The sequence below is a fragment of the Adelges cooleyi genome, unplaced genomic scaffold (genome assembly GCF_023614345.1).
Source record: "Adelges cooleyi isolate 19-005CV unplaced genomic scaffold, UGA_ACOO_1.1 ACOO_flye_CR_arks_rails_tigmint_CR_PRNA_2, whole genome shotgun sequence".
NCBI classification, from domain to species: domain Eukaryota; kingdom Metazoa; phylum Arthropoda; class Insecta; order Hemiptera; family Adelgidae; genus Adelges; species Adelges cooleyi.
The window spans coordinates 5,964,451-5,989,319 of NW_026095860.1; the positions used below are offsets into that span (position 1 = coordinate 5,964,451).

General features: G+C 29.0%; 2 protein-coding genes across 3 annotated transcripts; both read right to left on the reverse strand.

Annotated features, from left to right (window-relative positions):
• Positions 1–1,138: 1,138 nt before the first annotated feature.
• On the reverse strand, positions 1,139–20,012 carry LOC126833343 (dedicator of cytokinesis protein 1). 2 transcript variants are annotated; one of them, XM_050564613.1, is made up of 33 exons: positions 19,726–20,012; positions 17,363–17,543; positions 17,192–17,288; positions 16,976–17,121; positions 16,390–16,513; positions 16,085–16,324; positions 15,799–16,013; positions 15,327–15,453; positions 14,870–15,076; positions 14,532–14,807; positions 14,291–14,462; positions 14,016–14,203; positions 13,498–13,598; positions 12,472–12,603; positions 12,221–12,400; positions 11,973–12,147; positions 9,457–9,567; positions 8,668–8,823; positions 8,412–8,605; positions 8,112–8,344; positions 7,839–8,029; positions 7,649–7,777; positions 7,228–7,341; positions 4,907–5,161; positions 4,490–4,826; positions 4,175–4,268; positions 3,887–4,114; positions 3,061–3,400; positions 2,867–2,970; positions 2,463–2,802; positions 2,256–2,379; positions 2,018–2,163; positions 1,139–1,931 (listed from the first exon to the last, which is right to left on the reverse strand). In XM_050564613.1, the coding sequence occupies exons 1-33, from the start codon at positions 19,775–19,777 to the stop codon at positions 1,854–1,856; spliced, it is 5,787 nt and encodes a 1,928-aa protein (XP_050420570.1). In that variant the 5' UTR covers positions 19,778–20,012; the 3' UTR covers positions 1,139–1,853. The 2 variants fall into 2 exon arrangements, with proteins under 2 accessions (XP_050420570.1, XP_050420571.1); XM_050564614.1 differs by lacking the exon at positions 9,457–9,567 and having other exon boundaries at positions 1,141–1,931.
• Positions 20,013–21,480: 1,468 nt separating this feature from the next.
• LOC126833413 (UBA-like domain-containing protein 2) lies at positions 21,481–24,143 on the reverse strand. The gene is made up of 4 exons (XM_050564737.1): positions 23,542–24,143; positions 22,487–22,564; positions 22,303–22,411; positions 21,481–22,038 (listed from the first exon to the last, which is right to left on the reverse strand). Exons 1-4 carry the CDS (start codon positions 23,647–23,649, stop codon positions 21,932–21,934), a joined length of 402 nt encoding a protein of 133 aa, XP_050420694.1. The 5' UTR covers positions 23,650–24,143; the 3' UTR covers positions 21,481–21,931.
• Between the last annotated feature and the right edge of the window lie 726 nt (positions 24,144–24,869).

Here is a 24,869-nt window from a genome sequence, read left to right on the forward strand (position 1 = left end):
ACCGTGATGTATTGTAGGATGATTTTCCAAATTTGCTTACATTATATTGTGTTCAATAAACATTACAAAAAGTCAAGATATAATAATCACAAAATGTATCATTAGAAATCAGTTTTAATACCACTTATTTAGTTATAGTTGGATAATAAAATTTGAAACCCCATGCAATACTTTCCCATAAACAAAGCATTTAAAGAAAATTAAGTAAATTATTACACATGATTTTTCAACCTGATGTTCATTAAAATCATTTTTATTTTTCATCAAACCCTCATACTTTTACTAACAACACAAATAACACATCACTGTCAGTGCCTGATAAAGAAATCTCGTGTAGCTCGTAGAACTACAGCTACTATTTTGAGTTATGTTCGAGAAACATGTTCCTCTCCTCCCCTCCATTCTAGCTTTCTGATGGAGTATGCCATTTTTCCATAAGTATTTTATTCTTCCATCAAAATAACATGTAATCCTTTCAAGGACGCAATATTCCAGCGTCATTTAACGCGCTAATACTAGAGAAGAAATTATGGCTTCTTTTAATATATCGAAGGCCTTATGGTGCCTCCCCCTCCCCCCCATATATGATATCCTGTTAATAACATAATTTTGAGTACCTACTATAAATAATGCTACGTGTCATGTTTTAACAGACGTTTTAGATACGTTTCAATTTATTTAAAACGGTGGTTTTATTGTTTGAACTAGTTTTAAACCACTCAAATAGACATGGTTTGTTATAGTTAAAATTTAAACCAACTCACATTCGTTCCGTCTGTGTTGCTATTTTCAACTAGGTTATTATTTCCGAATTCTAATTACCTAAGACAGTAATATCAATACTCATATACCTACTTCATTACAATATTTTACAAAATAATTGTTATTTGGTAAATCAATTATTTTCGATTTTGCCCAGCCAGTTAATATAATACAGTGATAAAGTTATAGGACAATTATATAGATTTATGAGGATTGTTAGACATATTGAATACTGAAGTTAAAAACTAAAGTTTATTCCTTTGGTAAAACTGAATGACCACTACAAACACATATTTTAAAGTAATTAACTAAAAAACAAAAAATATAAGAAAAGATTTAAAGTATAGAATAAAATATAGTATACATGTAATTATTATTAAAAAAAAAAGTACAAAACATATTTTGATATATTCATTTCTTTTTCCAATTATAAAAATAGAATATTAATATGTAGGTACAGTTTAAATTGTTATACACTAACAATGTATAAAATCATTGGAAGGTTTAATAATTTAAATTAATTGACATATTTTTCCATCGAGTTTCTATATGGTAACTGATTTGATTACAAATTTTGTAAACGAGTCGAGTGCTCCACTACTTAACAATTAATAATTACACTACTCATTTATAATGAAGCAGTCTACCGAGGTAGGTACACAAACCTATGGTATGTACCAAGTCAATTGTATAAAAATACTATTCTATACGTATAATAAATTAATATAATACTACGATACACTTATTTTTCATAATTCATTAATAAACAATAAAAAATATAACACATGAGAATACCGAAAAATATTGCACCGCTTTCTGTCAGTATACATAAAAAAGTACTAATTTTATTTTTGTTCAGACTATTATTCAATTACGAAAAAAAAATTTATATTAATATACATTTTATAAATGAACTACATAAATAATTTATTCATTTATAAACCATTTATGTATACATAAATGTATTATATATACATATAATATAAATATGTATTAGGTACTTTCAATAATACTTTAAAAATGTTATGAGTTTGATATTAAACCCGAGAAGAAATACTGGTCATACAAATAAATAAATGTAACATATATTTCTACATAGGAGACTTTAATTGTGGTTTTTTAGGAGGAGGGGTCGGTGGCCTGATGTCTTCTTGCGAATTCATAAGAGGCTAAATAAAATAATAATTCATTTTTAATTACAAAATGTGTTTCGGTAATAAGTATTAATAGGTCGCACTATTTGTTAATTGCTTACCATAATGTTATTCATAATGATTGGACTAGAATAATCTGACATGGCCAAATTGTCTTTGTCCGAGAGATTGCTATAATCAGATTCTCGGGCTTTTGCTGGTAACGGCGGTGGGGTGTCGTCATCGCTTGCTGTTGAGTCTGTCGTTACTGTAATAAAATGCATATGACCATTATTGAAAGTGCTTAACTTAGTAGACACATAGATAAACTTTATTAACGTCATTGTTTTACACATTTACCTAATGAATCTCTATTAAGACTGTTCATCGACGGTAACTTAGAAAACTGGAACTGTCCACTGTTAGGGCGACTCAGCCGCCTCTCTTTTTCTACTTCCGAGCGCAACGGTCGTTTTGGCGTCAACTATATGTAGGATAGGAATATGTAGGATGTAATATAGGAGTATTAAATTTTGTTTATACAAAAATAATATTGATAATAATTACCTCTTGTCGCAACTCAATAACAGGCGTATGTGTAAATACGCTTAAGCTACTGTTTACTGAACACATGGACATGCTGTCATTATCTGACGTATACCAATGACTATTGCTGGTGGAAGTATTCGAAATACTGGAAATTCTATCATTTGATGACGTTGTCATCTTTGATACTGTTTTATTGCGTTTTTTTTTTTCCTTTTTGTCCTTCCTTGTAAGTGCACCAATTGTCCCAAATTTATTTGATCCTGACACAAGCACGGGCCCCGCAAAAATAGCCAGACTTGAAGATAATGACGTAGTAGTCATTAATGGTGATTTTGAGTTGATTACTCCATTTAGTCCACTGAAAATAAAAAATGTCTCATTGAAATCTTCTTGCCGATAATTGAAAATATGTTTTCACATACTCAGTTGATCCTATACTGGAACCAGAATATCTTTTTTCAGTGAGATGATTTCCAGCTGTCGTATGTCGCCTCAATTTAACATTATCAAATTTGATATCACAAGTCTTAAAAAAAAAAAAAACAATGTTTTATAATATTTTCCACACTTCAAAGCTTTGCTAACGGACAACGAGGATGTCTCATAGTATATGTACCCTTTTGCCGTATTTGTCTTCGATGTGTGCTTTCATTTTTTCGAAACAGTCTTCGAGTCGTAGTTGCAAGGGAGTCAAATTGGGATCTGCCCGAGCGCAATGAACCCTCACGCCAATATCTAATAGAGGTATTTGTAAAGCGACTAAATCTTTCAACTGTTGAATTAACGGTTCATCTTCTTCATGACTCGCAAAATATTCCGGTGTGAAAAACGCTTTTTCATACTTGGTTACTCCACCCATTACAGCAGCATCCAACATGCCCGTCAATTTCATACTAAGTGGATGTACAGGCAATGAAGAATCATTACGATGTGCTATGATCAATTCTCTAAGTTCTCTAATTAAAAAAACACAAATTAAAACAAATATAGATTAGGCAAGTTAGTTTAATATTAAAAAAAAATAGTACAGAGGAGTCATGCATAGTAAGGTAAGTGTAGTAAAGGTAATGTGTTTAATATCGTAATTTAAGTATCAGGGTGGATTAGAGTTGATCATCTAACTTAAAATGTTATTGTTTGTTAACCATGTATTGTAATCAACAATATAATGAAAATATTTTGCTGATACCTGTTGACTGTTGATTCTTTCACACATAGCAAGCTAGAAATTAAATATGGTCTAAGTGTAATTTTCCCCTTTTATTTTAGATTGGTATGTTTAAAAATCTCTATTAAAAATTCTTTATTCAAATTATGTAGAAAAAGTAGTTTAACTCTTCCAAACCAAACATATTAATTTTTGTAGCAAATTGAATTTACTGGTTTCCAGAAGATGAATAAAACATATTTCATTTTGTAAATTATTGATAATATGTACTAACCTGTTAGCCTCCTGCATTGTTTCAATAGCATTCTCCAGTGGACTTATTTCGTAGGTTTTGGAATGTTTTACTGGGAACCACCGTAAGATACCCGGTAAAGAGTAAGTAGTGTCCATTACTGTACGCTCAATCCAAAGATTTGCAAATTCATTATCGGTATTAGACTCTAGTTTTGGATCTGTTCGGTAAAAAGGTCTTGAAAATTTGAATCTCTTCACATCGTTAACTCTACAACAAATATTTAAAAAAATTCAAATACTAAAAAAATGTTTTCACTAAAATATTTACCTGTAATGTCTGAGGATTTGTTCATTTATGGGTTTTTTTAATAGATGTTCTTTTTGATCATCCATTACAGGTTCTATACTATTTATTTGTAAATCTATTATGAAACGTCAGGAATAATTGTCTAATAATAATATATTAAATTACTTTATAATATTTAGTACGTCATATCAATAGTGGTTATGAGTTATTAACATAAGACAATAAGAGATGAGTGAAATGTAAAAGAAGAGTGGAAAATGAGATAACGTTGTAATACCTTTTAAAGATACTTTATAATATCTATAAAACAATTATTATTTATTTGAAAAAGGATACATTGCTTGGAAGATTCAGTGATTTCTAGTTCGGGTTTTGAAAGTGTTTGCATTAAAGTGGCCTCGGGAAACAAATGACAAATTCTAGTTGAAAAATCACTCAAAAACTCGTATTCTTTACCTCTATACACGTATACTTTGTTTTGTAAAAATTTAGGAAACCCTTTGCCGTAATACGCTACTCTGAAATATTCGGGCTCTGGCCTGAGCTGTTTGATAATGTTATCGTAGAAATTGGACATGCGACGCAACAAAGAACTTAGCTGAATGTAATCGAATGTTTCACCTTCACACTGCCTTACCAGTTCCTTGCACATGCTTACAGCACATTCCCACATCTATTTACACAATTTTTCAATTAAAACTATAAAATATTATTAAAATTAGAAAAAAGACAAAAATACAATTATTTTTTTACTTTTCCTTTGTCAAAATAATCTATAATGTCATGATAGAGAGCTTCCTTCAGTTGTCTGTGTGTATCGCACGTTGGGTAACGCAAGGGTGATCGGAGCAAAGGTGGTAATGGATCGTTCGACCACGATAGCAACTCACTGTGAAGTTTTAGCGTATACGCTGCTTCTGCAAAGTCATCGCAATCCAAATGAAGTGCACAAAGTTTGTTCACATATCTGATGTACATTTCCTGCCGTTTTATGTCCATATAAAAATTCTAAAAAAAAAAATCGTTAAAACTTGGTTGTCAGTCTCATATCAATATAATGCACATGTTATTCTAGTTAATTACCACTCAATAAACTATTTATTAGAAAACGTCGAGTTTCCAACAGTAAAAATATGATTTTGTTGTTTATTAATAACTACCAAATGTGCAATGAATAATCACTGACTTAGGTATGACATAATTGCATAGTTTGCGAAAAAAGATTAATAAAACGTATCCTTTGAGAAATCCTATTGTAAAATACATATCGACTGGCACCGACGCTATCGCTTGACGCTTTATAATTCATTAATAATAATAAACACATCTCGGCTGGATGTATATTAAATATTTATATTTTGGCTTATAACATTGAAATAATACCTACATAATATTTCAAAAACTATGTTGGATACACTGTAAAAATCTATTCTATTTTTCAAAACACACGTGTTAAATGGGAAATTATGCAATATATATTTTTATATAAATAAATATAATATATTGACATTTAGACAACATGAGTATACTGTATATGTCATATTGATAATATAAAAATATAAAATTATGAGAGTTTGACGTAAAATTTTAAACGTGTTAAGCACATAGACTTTATACTACACAGTAGTATTTTAATATATTATAATATAAGTCTTTGGTTGTATATTATTATGTTGTTAATTTTTATCTGTCATAATATAATATGTATTATCATTTATCACTAACGTTACGCAAAATAAATTGTGTTAAACGAATGTTTTTAGTTTTTTCTTCTCGCAGACGTCCGTTATTTACAATTAGATTAGTCATCATAGACAGCATAGTTATGAGTTGTCTCATGACTGTGTTATAAAAAATGTAGTGTTTAATGTAAACTATTCAATTATTGTATATTATAAATTGTTATTTATACGAATATAAATATATACAGCTGCTGTGCCAGCAACTTAAAAAAATGTTATTGTTTACATATTTAGAAATAAATAAATATCGAGTTATTATTATATGTATTGTCTATAAAAATTAATCTGTGTTGGCAATTTTTTCCAAACAATCAATGTTTTATTATTTAATTTTCAATAACTGCGGCAATAGTCAAACAGTTGGGTTTTTATCAATTAAAATTATTGGCTACATCTTACTGATGGGTTAACACATTTTACGGATTTACCTGAAAGACAACTCTTGTTTGTTATGAAAAAAGTATCCAAGTTAAAATAAAAACATAAGATAACAACAGCATGTTTGTAATTTAATGATTCCATGCAAAAAAAGATTAGTTCATTTTTTAGCCCTTTTTTTAACATTCTAGGTTTTTGGAGTTAATTTAACGTGTATACAAGTGTTAGGATAGACAGCGCCTTTTTGTTTTTGTATTTTATGCAACAACAATATACTTAAGTTTACTTTAAACCAACTTTTAGTTATATTCTTCTCATAACATATCATGTTTAATCAACTATAAAAATAATAAACGAAATAATTGTTTTTCCTATTACATGACTACTTATTTTAAACATGTTTAATATTTGTAATTGGAACTTTTTCACCTAGGATTTTTTTCTGACAAGTAACAAAATGCAAATATTTGTTTTAAATAAATAATATATAAATAACTTTTGTTTGCAAGTTTAATTTTCAGTATTAAAATTGAAGTATATTTCCATTGTCATAAAAGCACTATTTTTACTTAAATTTTAAAATGTGAAGTTTATGTATAAATAAAATCGAAATATAATAAAATAGTGATAAATTAATTTATAAATTAAATTAAATTAAATCAATGATGACCTGCAAAGTTTGTTCAAATATTACATATTTATTTACTTTACTAGTAAGAGTACAACTTACATTATTATTTTGTTAAATTATTATTTGTATTAAATTATTAATATGTTTTAAAAAATATTGTCAGATGTACTAAATTAAATAATAAACCTGTATGGACTATTTTTACAATTGTCAATCAAAGTAAATTTCAAAAACAAAATTGTTATATTTTTTATAGAATAACAGGTACGTTTAAGCAAACAGTGTCTGTAAGCAAATAAATATGAAAAAATAAAAATACTCACTAATAAATTAACAGTACAGTTCATTCGATTTTCCTTATTTTCATCGTTGACAACTGCTCGATACTCGAGTAAACACTCCAACAAACAAGTGACGATTTTAACAAATCGTACACCCTAAATTGTAATATTAAGAAACAAAAATAACACAATGTGTTAATTTATTAAACGGTAAAAGTTAAATCGTTTTAATGTGTGCTATCACTATCACATTTAAAAATTATAATACTGATATCTAATTATCTCCTCAATTGATGGAGACAAGGCAGTAGGGCCAAATAGTGAAATATTATAAATAAAAAGCCAATATTTCACTATTTAATGAAATATGTCAGATTTCAAACACTAAATATGAATAAACAAAATATTTCGTTTTCATACAACATAATAAAATGTATTTTATTTATTATAAAGTAGTGTTTACCTGTTCTTTCATAGTGGAATGGTTTTCACATTGCATTAGCATTATAGCTTTAAAAAGTTCTTTAAACTGTTCATCACCTTTTCCTCCTTCCACCAAGTAATCTAGCTTAGCGATCATTTCATTTTCGAACTGTGAATGGCAGCCTTTGTTAGAAAAGCCTTGTAAATTATTAATATTAAGGGATACGTACTTCGTTGAATTTAGCTTTGATATTACTGGAGTCCCTTTTATTTGTGTGTCTGTCACTACAAGAATAAAACTCACATTGCATCATGTCAAAGAAAATCGGTATGGTGGCTTTACGCAATTCAATTTCTGGTGTCAATGTCATTTCTAAGAACGATCTGACCAAACTGGGCACAAAATGTACTTTATATTGGCCTGTAAACAAATCAAAATTTAGTTCTGTAATAAATGTTAATGATTACAATTTTTAATTTAATGCAATATCATTGAACATTACCTAGGTTAAACCACATGCTTCTGATTTCAAATCCGGTTTCTCTACGCATGTCTTTATACCGACTGATGATTCTCCAGCGTTTGTTGGATGAAAATTGTTCCAATTGAAGAGAAGGTTGCGTTAAGAATGTGACGGCACAATGAAAAAAGTTATTCCAAGCTTGATGTTCAAAATCTTTTAAAAAGTAATCTCTGATTGTATGAGAAAAATATCTCAATGATTTCAATATCACACTGAAAGAGAGGCGGATCCAAAATTGTTAGTATTATACAGAAATGTATTGACAAGTTTTTCATTTACCTATTTTGAAGCATAATCATTTCGCACCAATCCTTAGGGAACACAGGTCGAGATACAAGATCTTTAAAAACTAACAATATTTCCATAAGGAAATCTAACAGATCTATTTTAGTAGGAAAGTGTTTAATGTAGATATCAAAATGATCAGCAGTCATTTGCCGTAATATCGCTATCATTATTGAGACTAGGTAGCCCTAAAAACAAATCAAACACCATATATTAGATAATAAAACAATTTTTCTTAAATCTTACTAACTTGAAGTGATCCTTCTCGGTCCATCGCTATTGTAGTTTGAATGACTGTGCGCATTACAGTAAGCATAATTTCAGTGATATCGCGAAATGTTGATCCTGTATCAGCTGCGTATAAAAGATCCATGATGTCGCCTAGTAATTTTACGCACATTTCAACCTATACAATTATGAAAAATCACTCTTTCAATCAATTCATACATTTTATAGTTTTTTATAAGTCTTTACAAGGAAATACATAGAATGTTAAGTAATGCATTCACAAGAATAATATTAAGTACTTCAATAAACAACACTTTAAACAAAATAACATTTGAAAATTCATAAATAACAATAAAACAAAACTTTTTTAGCAATAATACACAACACATACGCACGTTTTAAAACTTAATACATTTAAATCCTATTTCAATAAATAATCTGTATGAACATCTTGTTTTAGAATATTTAATAATTATTAATAACTATTATAAAATTTATAATTATTAGCATATATATGTGTGTTTTTGTTAAATATTTTTAAGTCTAAAACACATAAAAAAAAAAAACAATGTTCTGAGATGACATTTTGTTCTAATTTCATGCTTGCAAACCACAATTGTATAGAGTTTACTGAAATGACTTGCCCTTTCACTACATATTCTATTAATTTGCATAAAAATTAAGTACATTTTTTTAATGTTGAATGAACAAAACTGAATGAGAATTAATATATTTTGTTATACTCACACGATAAAAACCTATATTATGAAATGTTTGTGACAAAATAATTGTACAAGAATTATTAACATACTTGATCACTTATGTCAGGAGAGTCGAGTAGATTGCGGCCGTTGGCTCCCAGCACTTTGGCAATTTTTGCTACAGATTTGGTTTTGTTGCGATACTCGATGCTAGTTTTCGCCTGAGGGTTAATAAATACTACTAAAAATCACCTATCAAATGATTTTCAACCAAATGTATTTGCTTGTAGATGCCATGCAGATGAAATCTTTTTTATTTAACTTTATTTTACAAAAATCCTTTACTGAATAAAACACAAGAAAATGGACTAACTATAATCATTAATGTTTTAAAATATTTGTTCTCATTATATTATAGTGAGAGGATAATAAAACTGCCAATAATAAAAATTAATGTTTCTGAATAATGTATGAGAATAATTGGCTAAAGAAACTAATAGGCTCTAATGGGAAAACAGGGGCCATTTACTTGTTATTTTACCATAGTGCATATTACAGATGTCACCTGACCATGTTTCATCAGTCTCTTTTGCCAATACATATTTTAAATTAAATGTGTTGTACACATTATGCTATTTAATAGAACAAAACAGTGGACAAAATATATCCAAGAAAAGAAATGAAATAATTTTTAAGAAATTCGCTTTTAAATAAATTACATGATGTGTCTATTAAAATTATAAATTATAAAAAAAGTATTAAAATTCTTTAGTTTTTATTTGTAGTAAAATAAACAATATTTAAAAAAATAATTTTCCTTTTTTTTAAATGCATTTATTTTTATTGCCATTAAATATAACTTATTGGTACAAGTATACCAATAGTTGTAAAAACATATTATAATTATAAAATTATTTTTTAAATTTATATTTATTACATTATTGAAATTGCTCAAGTTTAAATATATTTGCATCTGCCAGCTGATTAATTTGCATAAATAGAAACTCGTTAACATAGAAAATAAGTAGTAAAATAATTATTTTATATGTTAGTAATAAGCATATTATGTTAATTTAAAGATAAACCAAGATAAAAATAATTGTAATAATTAACATCCAAGACCTGTTAGAAACATACAATTAAAATGCTCTATGTTATGTTAATATGTATAAAATAATGCCAATTTAAATAGTCAATAAAACACCTTAATTATTATTATTTTTTTTTATCAAAACTATAGACTTTTGATTTGTATGTAATTCTTAAGTAATAGTTTGGGTCATGTAATTAACAGATTCTTTTAAACAGTAAATTTGAATTTTAAAAAACATGAGATAAAATGCATGCAACCCTTACAACCAATATATTGATCAATAAATTAAAATAGTCAATATAAATATAGATTATCTAAGTATTTTAGTAAAAAAAAAAATATATGACCGAATACTTATATTTATATTTAAAAACAAAAAGTAAGTAGTAATTATTTAGTTCAAATTTAAGTTATTCATTTTAAAGTTTATACCATATTCATAGCAAATTTCATATAATTTGTTTTTAAAAATAATCACAGATAGACAAAAGGTAAAGAATTATAAAAAGCTAAATATTAATTTACTATCACCATGTTAATAATTTAATTAAATATTATTGAAATTGTATCCAACAAAAGCACATAAACAGTCAAAATTTGCCAATGTGCTGTGAGAAATAGGACAGCAAACGACCACAATGTTAACTCTTTAATCACTGAAATAGGTTTAAACGCAACATTATAACATTAAACATACAATTAGTTGTGCACAAACAAATCTAAACATTTTTTTGAACAATAAAAAAAAGTTTAGTAAAATCAATAATATTTTTTTACTAAAATTTTTAATTTTATTAATAAACACACATTGATGGTTAGAAAAATATACCAAGACAAAACATTATAAAGATACAAGCATGCATCACACATCAAAATGCTTTAATTATTATACTTCATAAACAAATATTAAAATGCGTCTCACATGTTAATGCCGTTTATAATATAATATACTAAGTATAACTATTATATATATATAAAAAGAAATCACATAAAAAGTGAATCACAGATTTAAATGAAAATTATAGAAATTAATAAAAAAACCACTGTCAGAAATAATTGAATAAGGTGCTGTTGAGAACTTTGACACTCTCAAATCTCATAACTTAAGTTCAAAACCAGTTCTTTAAATTATTATTATTAGCTCAGAAGAAATATTGCCTCTAATCAAGCAATAAGGATTTGTGTTGTTTTGTTAAAACATTTTAGTTCCGTTTAATTTCACTGACTGCGACCTCTCCTTGTTAGTAGCGGAATTCAAATTCAAATTTAATTTATATCTTTTTTTTTTAATGTACAAAAATATAACCAGAGTTTACGAGCACCCGAAAATTGTATGTAAATTGGTTACTAAAAATGATAAATTATATTTTTGATCTTAAAACAACTTAACTAAATTACACCACTGCACTGATATAAAACCATATAATACCAATTTATTAACATTGTAATATTTATTATATTATATTACCCTAAAAAAAAAATTGCAGTTGATTATACAACCTAGAGAAGCCCTGTTAACAAATTTAAACTAACCTCATCTTTAGATTCCAATAATTCTTTAATTCGAGCTAAAATGGACGGTAATAAAATAGCTCGACAATCTGCATTTAAAAAAAGTTGACTGTGAACGATATCGCTCATAGTCATCAGTTTTTGTTTGACTAGCCTCGATGGAGGTACATTTCCGATGAGCTCTACTAGCAATGAACTATATAGAAAAATAATAATTTTTAACACGTTTGACCCACTATTTTTTGTCTATATAATTAATAAGTATGTACCTTAATTGTGTTCCACTAAAGACTGTTATAATATCAGGGATAGAATGAGGTAAATATTTTAGGCAAGCCCCTTGAATTAAGAGTGTTGAATCTGAATTACTGCACATTAATTTTGATATAACTTTCAACATTTCATACATTGATGCTTCAAATGTTTGCTGTCCTTTGCCTTCATACAATCTGTACAGGATAATAACATTTTAATGATAATATAATAATTATTAATTAAGGTCACCCAAATAAAAACTCACTGAGCAAATAAAAACCGTGATCTTGCAATGAATTTCATAATGTATTTAAACGACTTTATTATATTCAAAAGATGGTAATTGTCTGTATGTTCCGAATTGGATAAATAGCACTTCAAAACTACTATTAACTTACTAAAATACAGGTTAATAAATTAATAACTCATAGAGTACTACAGAGTTGTGTATTATTTGTGAAAATAATTTTCAATATTGTCTAAACATTTACTAGTGCAATTTTCAATTATTATTTTTTTTACACTACTTTATAAAAACATAATATATTAGTTATTACTTATAAAATATGTAATACTGCCCAATTGTCTTTTAGTGTTGAGATATTCTCTATACTCCTTATATGGTCACATACTAAACATATAATGTGATTATTTGTTAAATTGATAATTAAAAGATAATTTGTAGATGGATTGAACAAACCTATGTTATGTCATAGGAACATAAGATTTGCATTTTTATAACTTCATAAATAAATCAATTGAAGTTCAACCAGAAAAAAAACACACTGATTATTTTTACCAAAGTTCACTAAAAACAAAGTTATAAACAAATGCTTTATCTTTGTCAAATTGTCAACAATTTATATAACATTTTTAGAGCTTGAAGACATTTATATAACTTTAATTAAGCATAATTTCTAAAGGATTTAACGAAAGATGTAAAAGTTAGAGAGCACTTAATAGTGACTGTTAATCGAGTCTTAAAAATATTATTTTTATGTGACTGACATAACATGGGTATGTACAATCCATCATTAATCAATTTTTTAAATATTAATTTTAATAAATACTTTTTAATTTGTTTATGTAACTACATAAGAAGTATGGACAATATCTCAACAATAAGAGCCAATTGGGCATAATGATCATTTATTTGGAATCAGCGACTTTCAAATACTTATATTTAAATTGAATTAATATTTTTTGGTTGCACTGTGTTATTTATATAGATCTTAAATGAATAAGTTGTAAAACAAGAAAAAATTATTCTAATGAGAATTTTATTTCTTACTTGTAAGCGAGTGTAGCACAAAAACTCTCCTTAATATACAAATCTAGAACCGGTTGGAAGTGTTCATATTTTCTATCAGACACTAGTCCGATAATATAAAGCTAACATAAAAAAACAAAATAATAAATAACAAATGTTTAATATTAGTTTTATATATGATTGGAATTTATAAAAATATATTTATAAGAACATTTCGACACTCCCAAAAAAAAAAAATACTACAAATGGCCAACAAAAAACAATACTTCCGCTGTAATAAAAAAAAGTCTAAAGGGTTGTTTTTTGTTTTACAGATAAAATATGAAGTTTCTTGTAAAGGGTGTCGATTTATAATTCAATAAAAACATCCAATATTCAAATGATTATTAAAAATAAAAAGTTGTAACAATAAAATCAAATAAAACTGTAGTTACAAAAAACTTTAAAACAACAAGTTATTTGAAACAGTAAATCAAAATGTATTGGTACAGTTAGTACAAATCTATTTGAGTTTAACTAATACAACGTCATTAACTTACCAGACAATCAAACACCATGTTATCAAAAAGATCCGAATCGGAATTGTGCATCAGAATATTAAAAAGTGCATCCAACACGTCTTGTAAGAATTTAACTACTTCTTCTCCGTCTACTTTCATGAGAGCACTTAAGCTTTCTTGAAGCTTATCGGGATGACTTGTCCAATTTAATAAACCCAAAAGATCCACTGTAAAATTCATTAAAATTTATTTTAACAACCCCCTCTTGGAGGTAAAACAATTGTTAATACAAAAATTAAAATTAACAAACAAACCATTCTGTGTAAGTTTAGTCGAACAAATATTTGTGATTATTGTAAAACCATCTTTATTAGCTAAGGATAAACCAGGTACAGATATGCGATTATTAGTGTCGATTAGTTCGTTTTTTCTAGAAGCAAGTGTGAGATATGCTATATCCATAGGATCAAATTTTTTATGGTCAATCTGTAAAACAATTTACAAAACATTTTGACATATTAAACACAACAAATTTCAGTACGAGAAATTACATACCTTGTACACGAGAAGTTCATGTGATGTATCTCGTAATGTAGTACCATTATCTTGCATTAGTTTAACAAATGATAGTGCAAATGGTTTTTCGTTTTTATCTTTAGTCTCATTTGACGATCGATGTTTGAATGTAAACTTCAAATGACTACCTTTGAAATCCTCTATAGGAATAGCCAATTTGACGATTTCACACCATCTTGGTTTATCTTCATGGTAGTAGACTACCGAATTAAAATCTGAAAGGGGTTCTGAGTCGCCGCCCAGCATTATGACTCCCTACAGTAATTGATACAATATAATATTTTACAATAAATATATAAATTCAGTAAATTACTTACTAATAATTTAACTCCCTTTTCATTACATGCAGTCACTGTAACCTGAATATTTTTATCAGAAGACATACTGCCTTTTGAGAACTCTCCGGACACTAGCATAAGATAGAGATCATTTCTTACATCGCCAGGTAATATGACTTCAGGAAATCCCATTTTTCTAACCAATGAAACATTTCCTAAAACTAAATGCGGATATTCTTCTCGTACCTACAAAGAATTGAAAATTACATTAAAATAAAATGTTATTGATTTTATTATTTCACATTTTTTATTTGAAATTATTATTTTGATAATTGTTAAATAATAATTTGATTTATAATTTCAATTTTTATTTAAATATTCCAAGGTTATATAAACCAAATTTATACTTATTAATGGTAATATAGTAATATGCACTAACTTGTATAATTGTATAATATAAAATACATAGGAATATTTATTACAATCATAACGTTACCTGTTTGAAATCACCATGAAGCAGCTTAAAGCTTACATGCAATCCTTGGCCCTTATGATCTTTGTGAGAATAGTCTTTCAAATTCATAAATCTCTTTAGTGTATTTTCCAAATTGTCTTTTTCACACCTAAAATATAATTAAATTTATAACAAGAGCCCTATCGTGATTATCTATTAATGGAGGATATGCAGATAAAATTTGAGAAAAAAAGTATACGAGAAAAGCGATAACGCCTCTTAGAATGATCTGTTTTCAATAATTTATTTCATACAAAAATTATAAAAGGACTTAGAAATTAATTTTGAAAATCGGTCGTAGTGTAGGAAGTCTACTCTTTAAAAAAAAAAAATAAAAATAAAGTAATAAACTTTGTGAGAAATTTTTCTGTATAACATGTTTTTGAGTAAAAAAAACAGACCACGATTGTGGCCTTAAAAAGAATAAATACTTGAAAAAGAGATAAAATCTTACGGCAAAAAAGGCATAAAATGGTGTTTGTCTTCGTCGCTTTCTAGTTTTTGAGTAAAATATAATGTTAAATCCATAGCTGCGACACCCCACGGTCGTCGTATTTGTGTTGTCATCAAACTTTTCTTACTGGTGTTATCATTTTCCATACCACCGATTCGTATTATATAACATACTAAATAGACTTTTTCTCTGGCTAGATCTCGAGTTCCCAAGTCCTGAATATAAAATAATGTTAAAAATATAAATTTAAACATTAAGAACTTATTTTTTATAATATTATTATTACTGTAAACAGAGCCCTAAAATTATGGAAAATATCATTTGACCATCCTTGTTCCATTTGGTTGGATTTCCATCTTACGACAAAATTTTCAGTTATTGCTTTTCCGATTTTAGCATCATACAAAGTCAACAGCAATTCAGCATCATCAGTAATTTTACACATAAAATTATGTAAAGAAAAATACACAGTGTAATTGTACATATAATTGATTGGATCAATCAACTTTTTATAAATCCCAGCAGTCTGCAATGTAAAAATAATTCAATAACTACAAGAGCTTATTACAAAGAAACAAGTAAATTCCTTACAGAAGCATTTTGTATTCGATTTGTAGCCGTTTCGTGATGTTTATATAATTGTATAGTTGGTGTGTGTAGTGGATTCAATATATTACCCTGCTCATCTCTAACGACCATGTCCAATCCCAATAATCTGAGCACATAAAAAGTTGTATGACCAATAACGAAATGCTAACAATCCATAACACAATTTAAACGATGGATCATTATACAATATAATCCTCAGGAATATAACATAATATGTAATTTATGAACGTTATACAAGCGTGTTGTACAAAGCAGCGCAGGTAATTTATACTCAAATCAAATTACATAAAATTAAATACAACATATTGACGCACATTGCAAAATATATTAAGTTATGTTATCCCACGAAAAATACTATGGTTTAATGTTTGCAGTTAAAATGACTAATAATTTTAACTTATCTAACTAATACATTTTCTACAAAAATATATGTATTCGGTTCCTTTCGGGTCTTAAATGGGCAAAGAGTATTAGTTTTCGAAAGCAAATTTTTATAATGGACTTTGATATTAAATTATCACAAAACTATTTGTGATAGCCGCTAATTTAGAAATTATACTTAGCATACTTATTTCCAACATCTATGGTCGACGTGGCTAGTCTTTGCACTTCTTTTAACTCATCGACGGGTAGTGTGCCTGATAATATTTTACTTCTAAATTGAACTAACTCATAAATTTTGTTTTCCACATTTTTAAAATTTAAGTTATTTAACTAAAATAAAAAATAAAAACATCAAAGTATTAAATATAAGTTTATAAAAGGTAAGAAAAAAAATTCTTACAATGTACAGTTGTTTCCAAATAATAGCCCATTCTCTAACAACACTGGTTAGTTCATGCACTATTTGTGGTTGTTGTAGGACTGTCAGCTCAGCTGGTCTAATAAAAATAAAAACAAATAACTTGTTATAAAAAAATTATTAAAATTATGCACTAATAAAGCAGGTACTGACCCAAATTTTTCAACAACATTATCCATGATGAAAACAAATTTCTTAGGAAATATTCCGTGAGTGGATTTATTTTTGAATGTAAATCCGTAATACCAATCAGCACATTCTTCCAGTACGTGTACACAATCGCCAACCAATAACTTGATTCGATGGGGGCCGTTTTGTAAATAATTGTGAATGGCTAAAAATCAAAGCGTATGCAATATAGTTTAATCCAAAATGATATAACCTACTTTACATGGAGTATGAAATTAAATTAAATAGAACAAGCAATTCCTGTTACAACATAATTGGTATCCCCTTTTTTATTATTATTTTATTAGTACGGTGTTGTTTTAAAATATTCAATTACAATTATTTAGATTTCATTGGTGTTAACCAACTAGCTCATCCTGTAACTATTAGCGATGGGAGTGACAAAAGTTATGTATTTTATAGCATACGTTCAAACAACATGATAAATAGACAAAGGAAGATTAGAGAACAATAACTACCTGATTAGTTTAGTATATAATATTATCATCATCAAATAGTTTAACAGGGCCTTGAAGGCTTGACGCTGCCATTATGAGATGGTTTTTTGACAAATTCACTTTTGGAATTGGTCTCAGACAAACGCCATAAAGGATGATGGCAGCTCTTTTCCACTAGATAGTTTCCCTCCCAGCAAACAAAACCTCCTGTCAAGTGTTAAACCGATGACAGTAAGCACTAACATACTGCCTCCTTACCCTTAATGCAAAACTCCACCAGTTCACGCTGACTTCTAGCCCTAGCACCTCGTGCAAATGCTGGGCCCCTAGCAAGACAGTGGAGCATTTTGTGTTTGAGTATCTGATCAACGCCAAACAATGGCGTAGTCTGGGGAATATGGTTAAGGCCATGTCTGGCTGTGCAGGGTGGAGACATTTGCGTGGACTAGGAATATCTGGAAGCAATTCCAGAAATTCGCTATGTTTAAGTTGGAGCCAAAGAACATCGGAGGAGAAGAAACGGGGGGCCGGGAGATGTTGGCTGAAACGCACTCCCCGCCGACCCGCAAAGGTTTGCAGGTGGCCTTAAACACCTATGTGCAGGTGCCCCTTGGAGCGGTATTGGGCCTTACGACCCCACACATTCGAATCTACTTATTAAGTTTTGGAGTATGTCCGGCTGACAAGTGCACTAACCCTCTGCCCACTGGGCGCGGGCCAGCTACCGCGGTAAGCGCATTACACTGGTGAAGCCCATACTATGGGTCTGGGGAACCCTGCAGACCTCGGTCTACGCCCCAGGACTGAAGTCTCAACTTCATCTGAGGCCTCTGGGTTGGGCTTGTGGGGGCTGTGCGCCATAGGTTAGATGCTACTAGCCTCTGGCTAAGTCATCGAACAGATATTCTTCTTGCCTCCTTACCCATTCCTACTCTTTCTCCTCCTTCTCATTTTATAATATCTCATACATAATATATATAATATAATTCTAATTTGAAAAAAAAAATATTTTTTTGCATTTATCCCTGAATATGTCTAAGGTAATTTGGTATAATCTGATAATGTTTGAGGAACAATATATTTTAAACTATTCTTAATAATACCGCTAACTGAAATATCAAACTTTTTATGAAAGCTTAATAAAACTATCTTTTTACTTCTGTACCAATTACCCTGCATAATCGAATAACAATTAAGAAGGACACCATATATTCTATTTTTATGAGTTATATTATGTAAGTAGTCCATTTGTTTTACAAACTAATAATTTAAAGCTAATATTTTAGTACGCGTACTAGATGTAATATGTTTAAATTTTGAATTGCAAAAAAACAATATGAAATTAAATAAAAATGTATGCAAAATAATTGCAATATATATATACTATTATATATTCTGTTATTATAACATTAGATAGGTACACCCAAAATATCCTATAAAACAATTATATTAAATCATAGTTGTACTAGTACAAAGTCAGGCCATTGTGTATCTAATTAAATGAGAATATACTTGTAAATAATAAGTAGTCAATTGGTAATATTCAACTAATAAGCACTATGAGAGAAGAGGTGTGGTAATATTGTTATCTACGTACAGTATTAATATTGTTACACTACAGCATAACTCCCAATAATAATTTTTATTAAAAACCGACTGCTGTAAACAATAATTATTAATTTATTTTGTAATTCACTAAATAAGTAAAAAAATATTAACTTGGGTACCAACCAATCATAAATAAAAAATGTATAACATTTACAATTATTTATTTTAACGACAACTATAATGGAATAAATGAAATTGTTACAGGGATTTTCTAATCATTTCACCCAATGGTTGGGACACATATAAATTACATAAATCACTAACATTAATTTATAAACTTACCGATTCCATATCTTTTTTTGTCACCAACGTGAGTCCAATTATTGTTAGTCATGTCATTAAAGTATCATTTGATAGTTTAGCAGGAAAAAATTATTGTAAATGTAAACTATATTTCAAATCAGTATAAAATTATAAGTAATACAAATTTAAGTCAAACAAAATACGTAACTCAAGTATGACAACAAGTAAACAATTATTTTTAAATTAACTAATAATAATAAGTATATTAATACTGAACACTTGTACAAGGAAATTTTTACCTACTGCACGAATAAAAGAAAAATATGAATACTAATCGAAAGCTAAGCTAAGAAAGATTTTAGATTTTGCTAAATGTTTAATGTTAATTTACTAAGGATTGGGGAAGCGAACTGTGATTACTGTGAATATGAAATTGTTCGTGTTATCAACACGGTATGACATTTTATTTCAGGCTCGCCAGTTGCTGAAAATAAATTATGACAAGAAAACGTAATAACCGTAACCACCGTACATAACAATAATAATATTATTGTTATTGTTATAATAATACGCTTTTACTTTCAACATTAACACGTCCTTCGGAGACATTGGCGGACTATATAGCGTCTGGCTCCATTAGACCCACCCGGGAAAATGTGCATGGCCCATAGCGCTGCATTATTTTATAAAGATCCCTGGTATATATAAACAACTTTATTTTGAAAATCAAGCGGACTGCTCACCCTCACACTGTGCCTTGCGACACAGTTTACCAATCAATACCACGTACATAGTTATAAATTTTATTCTTTGAATCACTCCTCTCGCTTCATTCTTTTTGACCTATCTTTCAGTATCACGCTTTATAATGTTTGCTAAAGCCAATATTAATTTCGTTCCAATTTTTGTTTAAACTGAAACAAGTTCAGCGCGAGTAGACCACCTTGGGTCAGATAGTCGCTTTATGCTAATTTTGTCACAATGAGAAAATACGTTTTCAGGTAACTGCCAACGATGTGTTGAGACGGAAAAAAAGTATACACTTTTTGAAGAAAACACAAAAAATCATTTTTTACTGCAAACAGCAGCACAGAAAATTTAAGCTTACTTAGGATGGTCCAATTTCAATTCTGTAAAATTATTTGAGTTTATTGGCCTCTGATAATTATTTCAGACTCAAGTTCTAAAACTACGCTCAACAAATTGAAATAAAGAAAAAGGTTTCACACCTTATATGGTGAAAGGTTCTTGATAAAATAAAAATTAGTACATAATTAGCAGTAGTAATATTAATTATCTAGCACACTACTCATAGCAAAACGGTATGTTTTCTGTTGTAAATTATAATATGAAAATAGCTAATATTATTGTCAGATTATTATACAATATGATTAAATACATTTTTACCAGTCCTCCCCGTTCGGTTAATTACCGCAATAATAATATTTTATTAAGTTTCTAAAACAATGATGGCAATTGGAATTGACACTAAACTAAATTATTTATTATTTATAAAAAATGTAAATAAATTAGTTGGATAGACAACAGCCATACCACAGATTAGATTAATTTATCGTGTAATTTTACTAATATACTAAATACTAACTTACGAGACCTAAAATGCCTAATTGAAATAAAACATCATGTTTGGGGATAAAATCATAAGTGTTATTATTCAACAAAATAATTTACATTATTTATTACATGATAATATGTAAAAAATTTTAAACTATTGTTAATTTTGTAATAGACGCCAACAATAGTTATAACATCACAGTTGTCATTACACTTATGTATGAAAATAATGAATATTTTCTATAAAAGATACATAAAAATAAAATCAGTAATATGAGAACGTACAAGATGATACAACTAAACTTGTAAAAGGAAATTAATAACAACTTAACTCAAAATTCTTCTAATTATATGTGTGTAAGGGCAATTACTTTATAGTCTGTACATTAAAATAGAAACAGAGATTACAGAGTAATTATTTAATATTAATTTGAGTAGGTATCTATATGATTTATATTGTCACTTAATCTAATGAAAAATACCTAACAGAAATAAAACAATAAATCAAAATAATAATAATAATAATAATAACAATCAAATGATAAAACGTAATATCTAAACAATTATTTATAGTAAAAGTTACAATGAAAGCAAATTATCATCTTTGGATACTAAAATAATAATATGGCTAAGTTAATTTTAAAAATAACAAATGTAAGCAACTTGTTAACTATGTGTTATTTGTAACTGTGTTGGGAGCTATATGGGCGTAAGTGTGCCTTTTTGATTGACTATTTTCAAATGAGGTTCTGTTATTTTGAGGAGACACGGACATATCTGGAAAAAAATTAATACAAATTTTTATTTCAGTAAAAGCATAATACTAAACAAACAAATACTTTCAATTAAATATAATCTTCCATTAAAGTACCTAAACAATATGCTTTACATATTTATAAAATTGGTAACAAATACTATAATGTTATATTATAGACTGTAAATAAAATACTACCAAATGGAATAATCAACAGATGATACAGACAAATAAATAATAATATTATACTAAATTTATGTAGGAAAAAAAATAGTATTTATACTTACTGGGTGATGATCCTAATTTGGAAGTTTCAGAAGAAGTGGTCATACGTGAAAACGCGACCAAAGTATCAGGAAAATTAGGTGGTGTAGCTGGGGTATTACACGGAGTCATCTAAAAGTTAAACATAATTTTATAAATACAAATTCCGAATTTGATCAGCATTGCCTAATAACTCCTAACACTTACTTGACCAAATCCAAATTGTGCTGCATTTTGGTTACAGCTTGTTACAGAAGAATCTTGAAAAAATATACTCAATGCAGTCTGTAACAAAATATAAATAGGTATAATTTAATAAGTGAAACTAGAAAAAAGTATATGGTGCAGTGGCTAACAAGAAAAAAACCTTCTAAAACATGTACATACTTATAGAGACAAGTAAATTTAATAGTTATTAAATTCAACTTAAAAGCCAAATTTTAAATTTTATCTTAACACGTTGGTTATCAAATTGAGGAGTTAAGATTGACTATTAGAATCTATAACTATATCAAACTGTATGTTTTTACTACCTATGCCAAAATGGCAAAATAAAACCTAAAACGAAGTATGTACGAAGAAAGAGATGATGAAAATTCAAACTGAACGAGTTAAGTTTTTACTAACGTAATCAAATAGATTTATTTGAGTAAATCAAACTCATTGTTGCCTGTGCATATTTGTTCCACGCTATTTTATCATTTTGGTTTGTACATAAATTATAATCACTCAAAATAAAATTTGTCAACTCGTTTTCTGAGAACGGATATACTGTCAGTAGTGGAGAATCGTTAAAAAAGAGAAATAGACTGCACGGCCAAGTCGAGAAATACGACTGTTGCTTTAACTCAACGCTCGATTGGCACTATACAAGTTTTTGGTTGTCTGCGAACCTACCACCCAAGCAGAGCCATCTTAGGCTATGCAGAGGCCCTAGGGCACACAGAGTTTGGAGGGCCTTCAAGAAAACCAAAAAAAAAACGTAAAGATGTAAATTGCATTATTTGGGGCCCCCACAAGGCCGGCATCTGGGCTCGTGTCTCAGGTGTCCAAAGGGTCCAGATGGAACTGCACCCAAAAAAGTACAGAAAAAACACCTCGTCCTAGGTTTTCTAAGTTCAAGGTCATCGTAAACCACTACAAAACATCGGCGCACGGGACGCAAAACTATATAATGTAAACATTTTGCACTAGCCACGGTTAGCACGGCGGTACACCGCGCTGTGGTTAACCATTAAGAGTGTATGTATAATATTATTTACTTCGAATTGCCAGTGAGCGGCTTGCAGCAACTGTTTGGCCTGATCTCTAGCGCATCCGGCGGCCAACACAAACTGATTGATCATGACTTGTTCGCGTAGCGAATCCATGGCGACGACGACGACCGCCGTCTCTCGTGCAAACAACCACGAATGTGCAACGGAACAATGGAAACTACAACGGCCAATCAATTAATATCGAAGAAACCAATACGGCGGCACGCCTTAACACTGTCCGAGTCGAGGATCAATCGTTATCGCGTCGACTTCACGAGAGCGACATGGTGTTTCACACAAGACCGCCGTATAGTATTTCGCACCGACCGCGTAACAATATTATAACGAAATTATTATTGTTGTCACTGTCCGGACGACGACATGCACACACACACACACACACACTCGTTGTAATAATTGCGACGTTTAAACAGCTAAAATTCACGCACGCGCTAACGAGCCACCGGGGTTTATCAGACGACCGCCGGATAATATTATACACACACACACACAAGTGGGATGATGAAGTGGAATAAGAAAAAAAAATAATAATAATAATAACAATAATAAAAACAGTCAACAGTGGCGCAGCCTGCGCCGCCGCCGTAGAATACAATCGTTTATCGGGCTAGTCGCCGTCGCTGTCCACCGCCACCGACACGGCACCTCCTCCTCTCCCACCACCGCGGTGCAACGAGAACAGACGAAATAATAATATTATTATGTGCACACGCGCGTTGAGACGACCGGACTCGGGGAACGGTCACAGCACGACCCGGTGTGACGTAGGCGACCTTCACACCGGCAACGTTCCATCCATAATATTTTAATAATAAAAATTATATTATAAACCGTCCTTATCGTCGTTGAACTAAAAACCCTTTGATGATGGATTAATAATATTCCAAAATATATTACTATATAAGTACCATTCTTATGTAATAAATGACAATTATGTAGAAGAGTAGAAAGAGTAAACATTACTTTTTAACTTTTTTAACCCTTTTTATAGATGCTTGATGTAGGTGTAATAATAATCAAAAGTAATTAAAACATATTTTTAAAATATGAAAATGTTTAAAAAAAATCAGTGTGAACAAAATATATTTATACATTTTGCTGTACAGGCTGTAAGTTGCTTAACACATTCTTAATAGTAAACTTTTACAGTTATACTGGACGAAAAGGTAAAAGCTACGGTAAATTTATGAAGGCTCTATAATATTATATGATTTTATTAATATGAAAAATATTTTGTTTTTACGACCAATTAATTGTAATGCTAAAGAAAAGAAAATATTTATCAAATTTATAATTTTCAATTTTTCTAAAAC

Bases quoted from the DNA above. Each gene is read 5' to 3' on its own strand.
- LOC126833413 (XM_050564737.1), bottom strand. From the start codon at position 23,649: ATGGATTCGCTACGCGAACAAGTCATGATCAATCAGTTTGTGTTGGCC. The intron at 22,565-23,541 runs GTAAATAATATT...ATTTTGTTACAG, and splicing joins CCGCTCACTGGCAATTCGAA to ACTGCATTGAGTATATTTTT. The intron at 22,412-22,486 runs GTAAGTGTTAGG...TTTAACTTTTAG, and splicing joins CACAATTTGGATTTGGTCAA to ATGACTCCGTGTAATACCCC.
- LOC126833343 (XM_050564613.1), bottom strand. From the start codon at position 19,777: ATGACTAACAATAATTGGACTCACGTTGGTGACAAAAAAAGATATGGA. The intron at 17,544-19,725 runs GTAAGTTTATAA...TTTGATTTTTAG, and splicing joins CAAAAAAAGATATGGAATCG to CCATTCACAATTATTTACAA. The intron at 4,269-4,489 runs GTATCCTTTTTC...GTTTCATAATAG, and splicing joins CACTGAATCTTCCAAGCAAT to ATTTACAAATAAATAGTATA.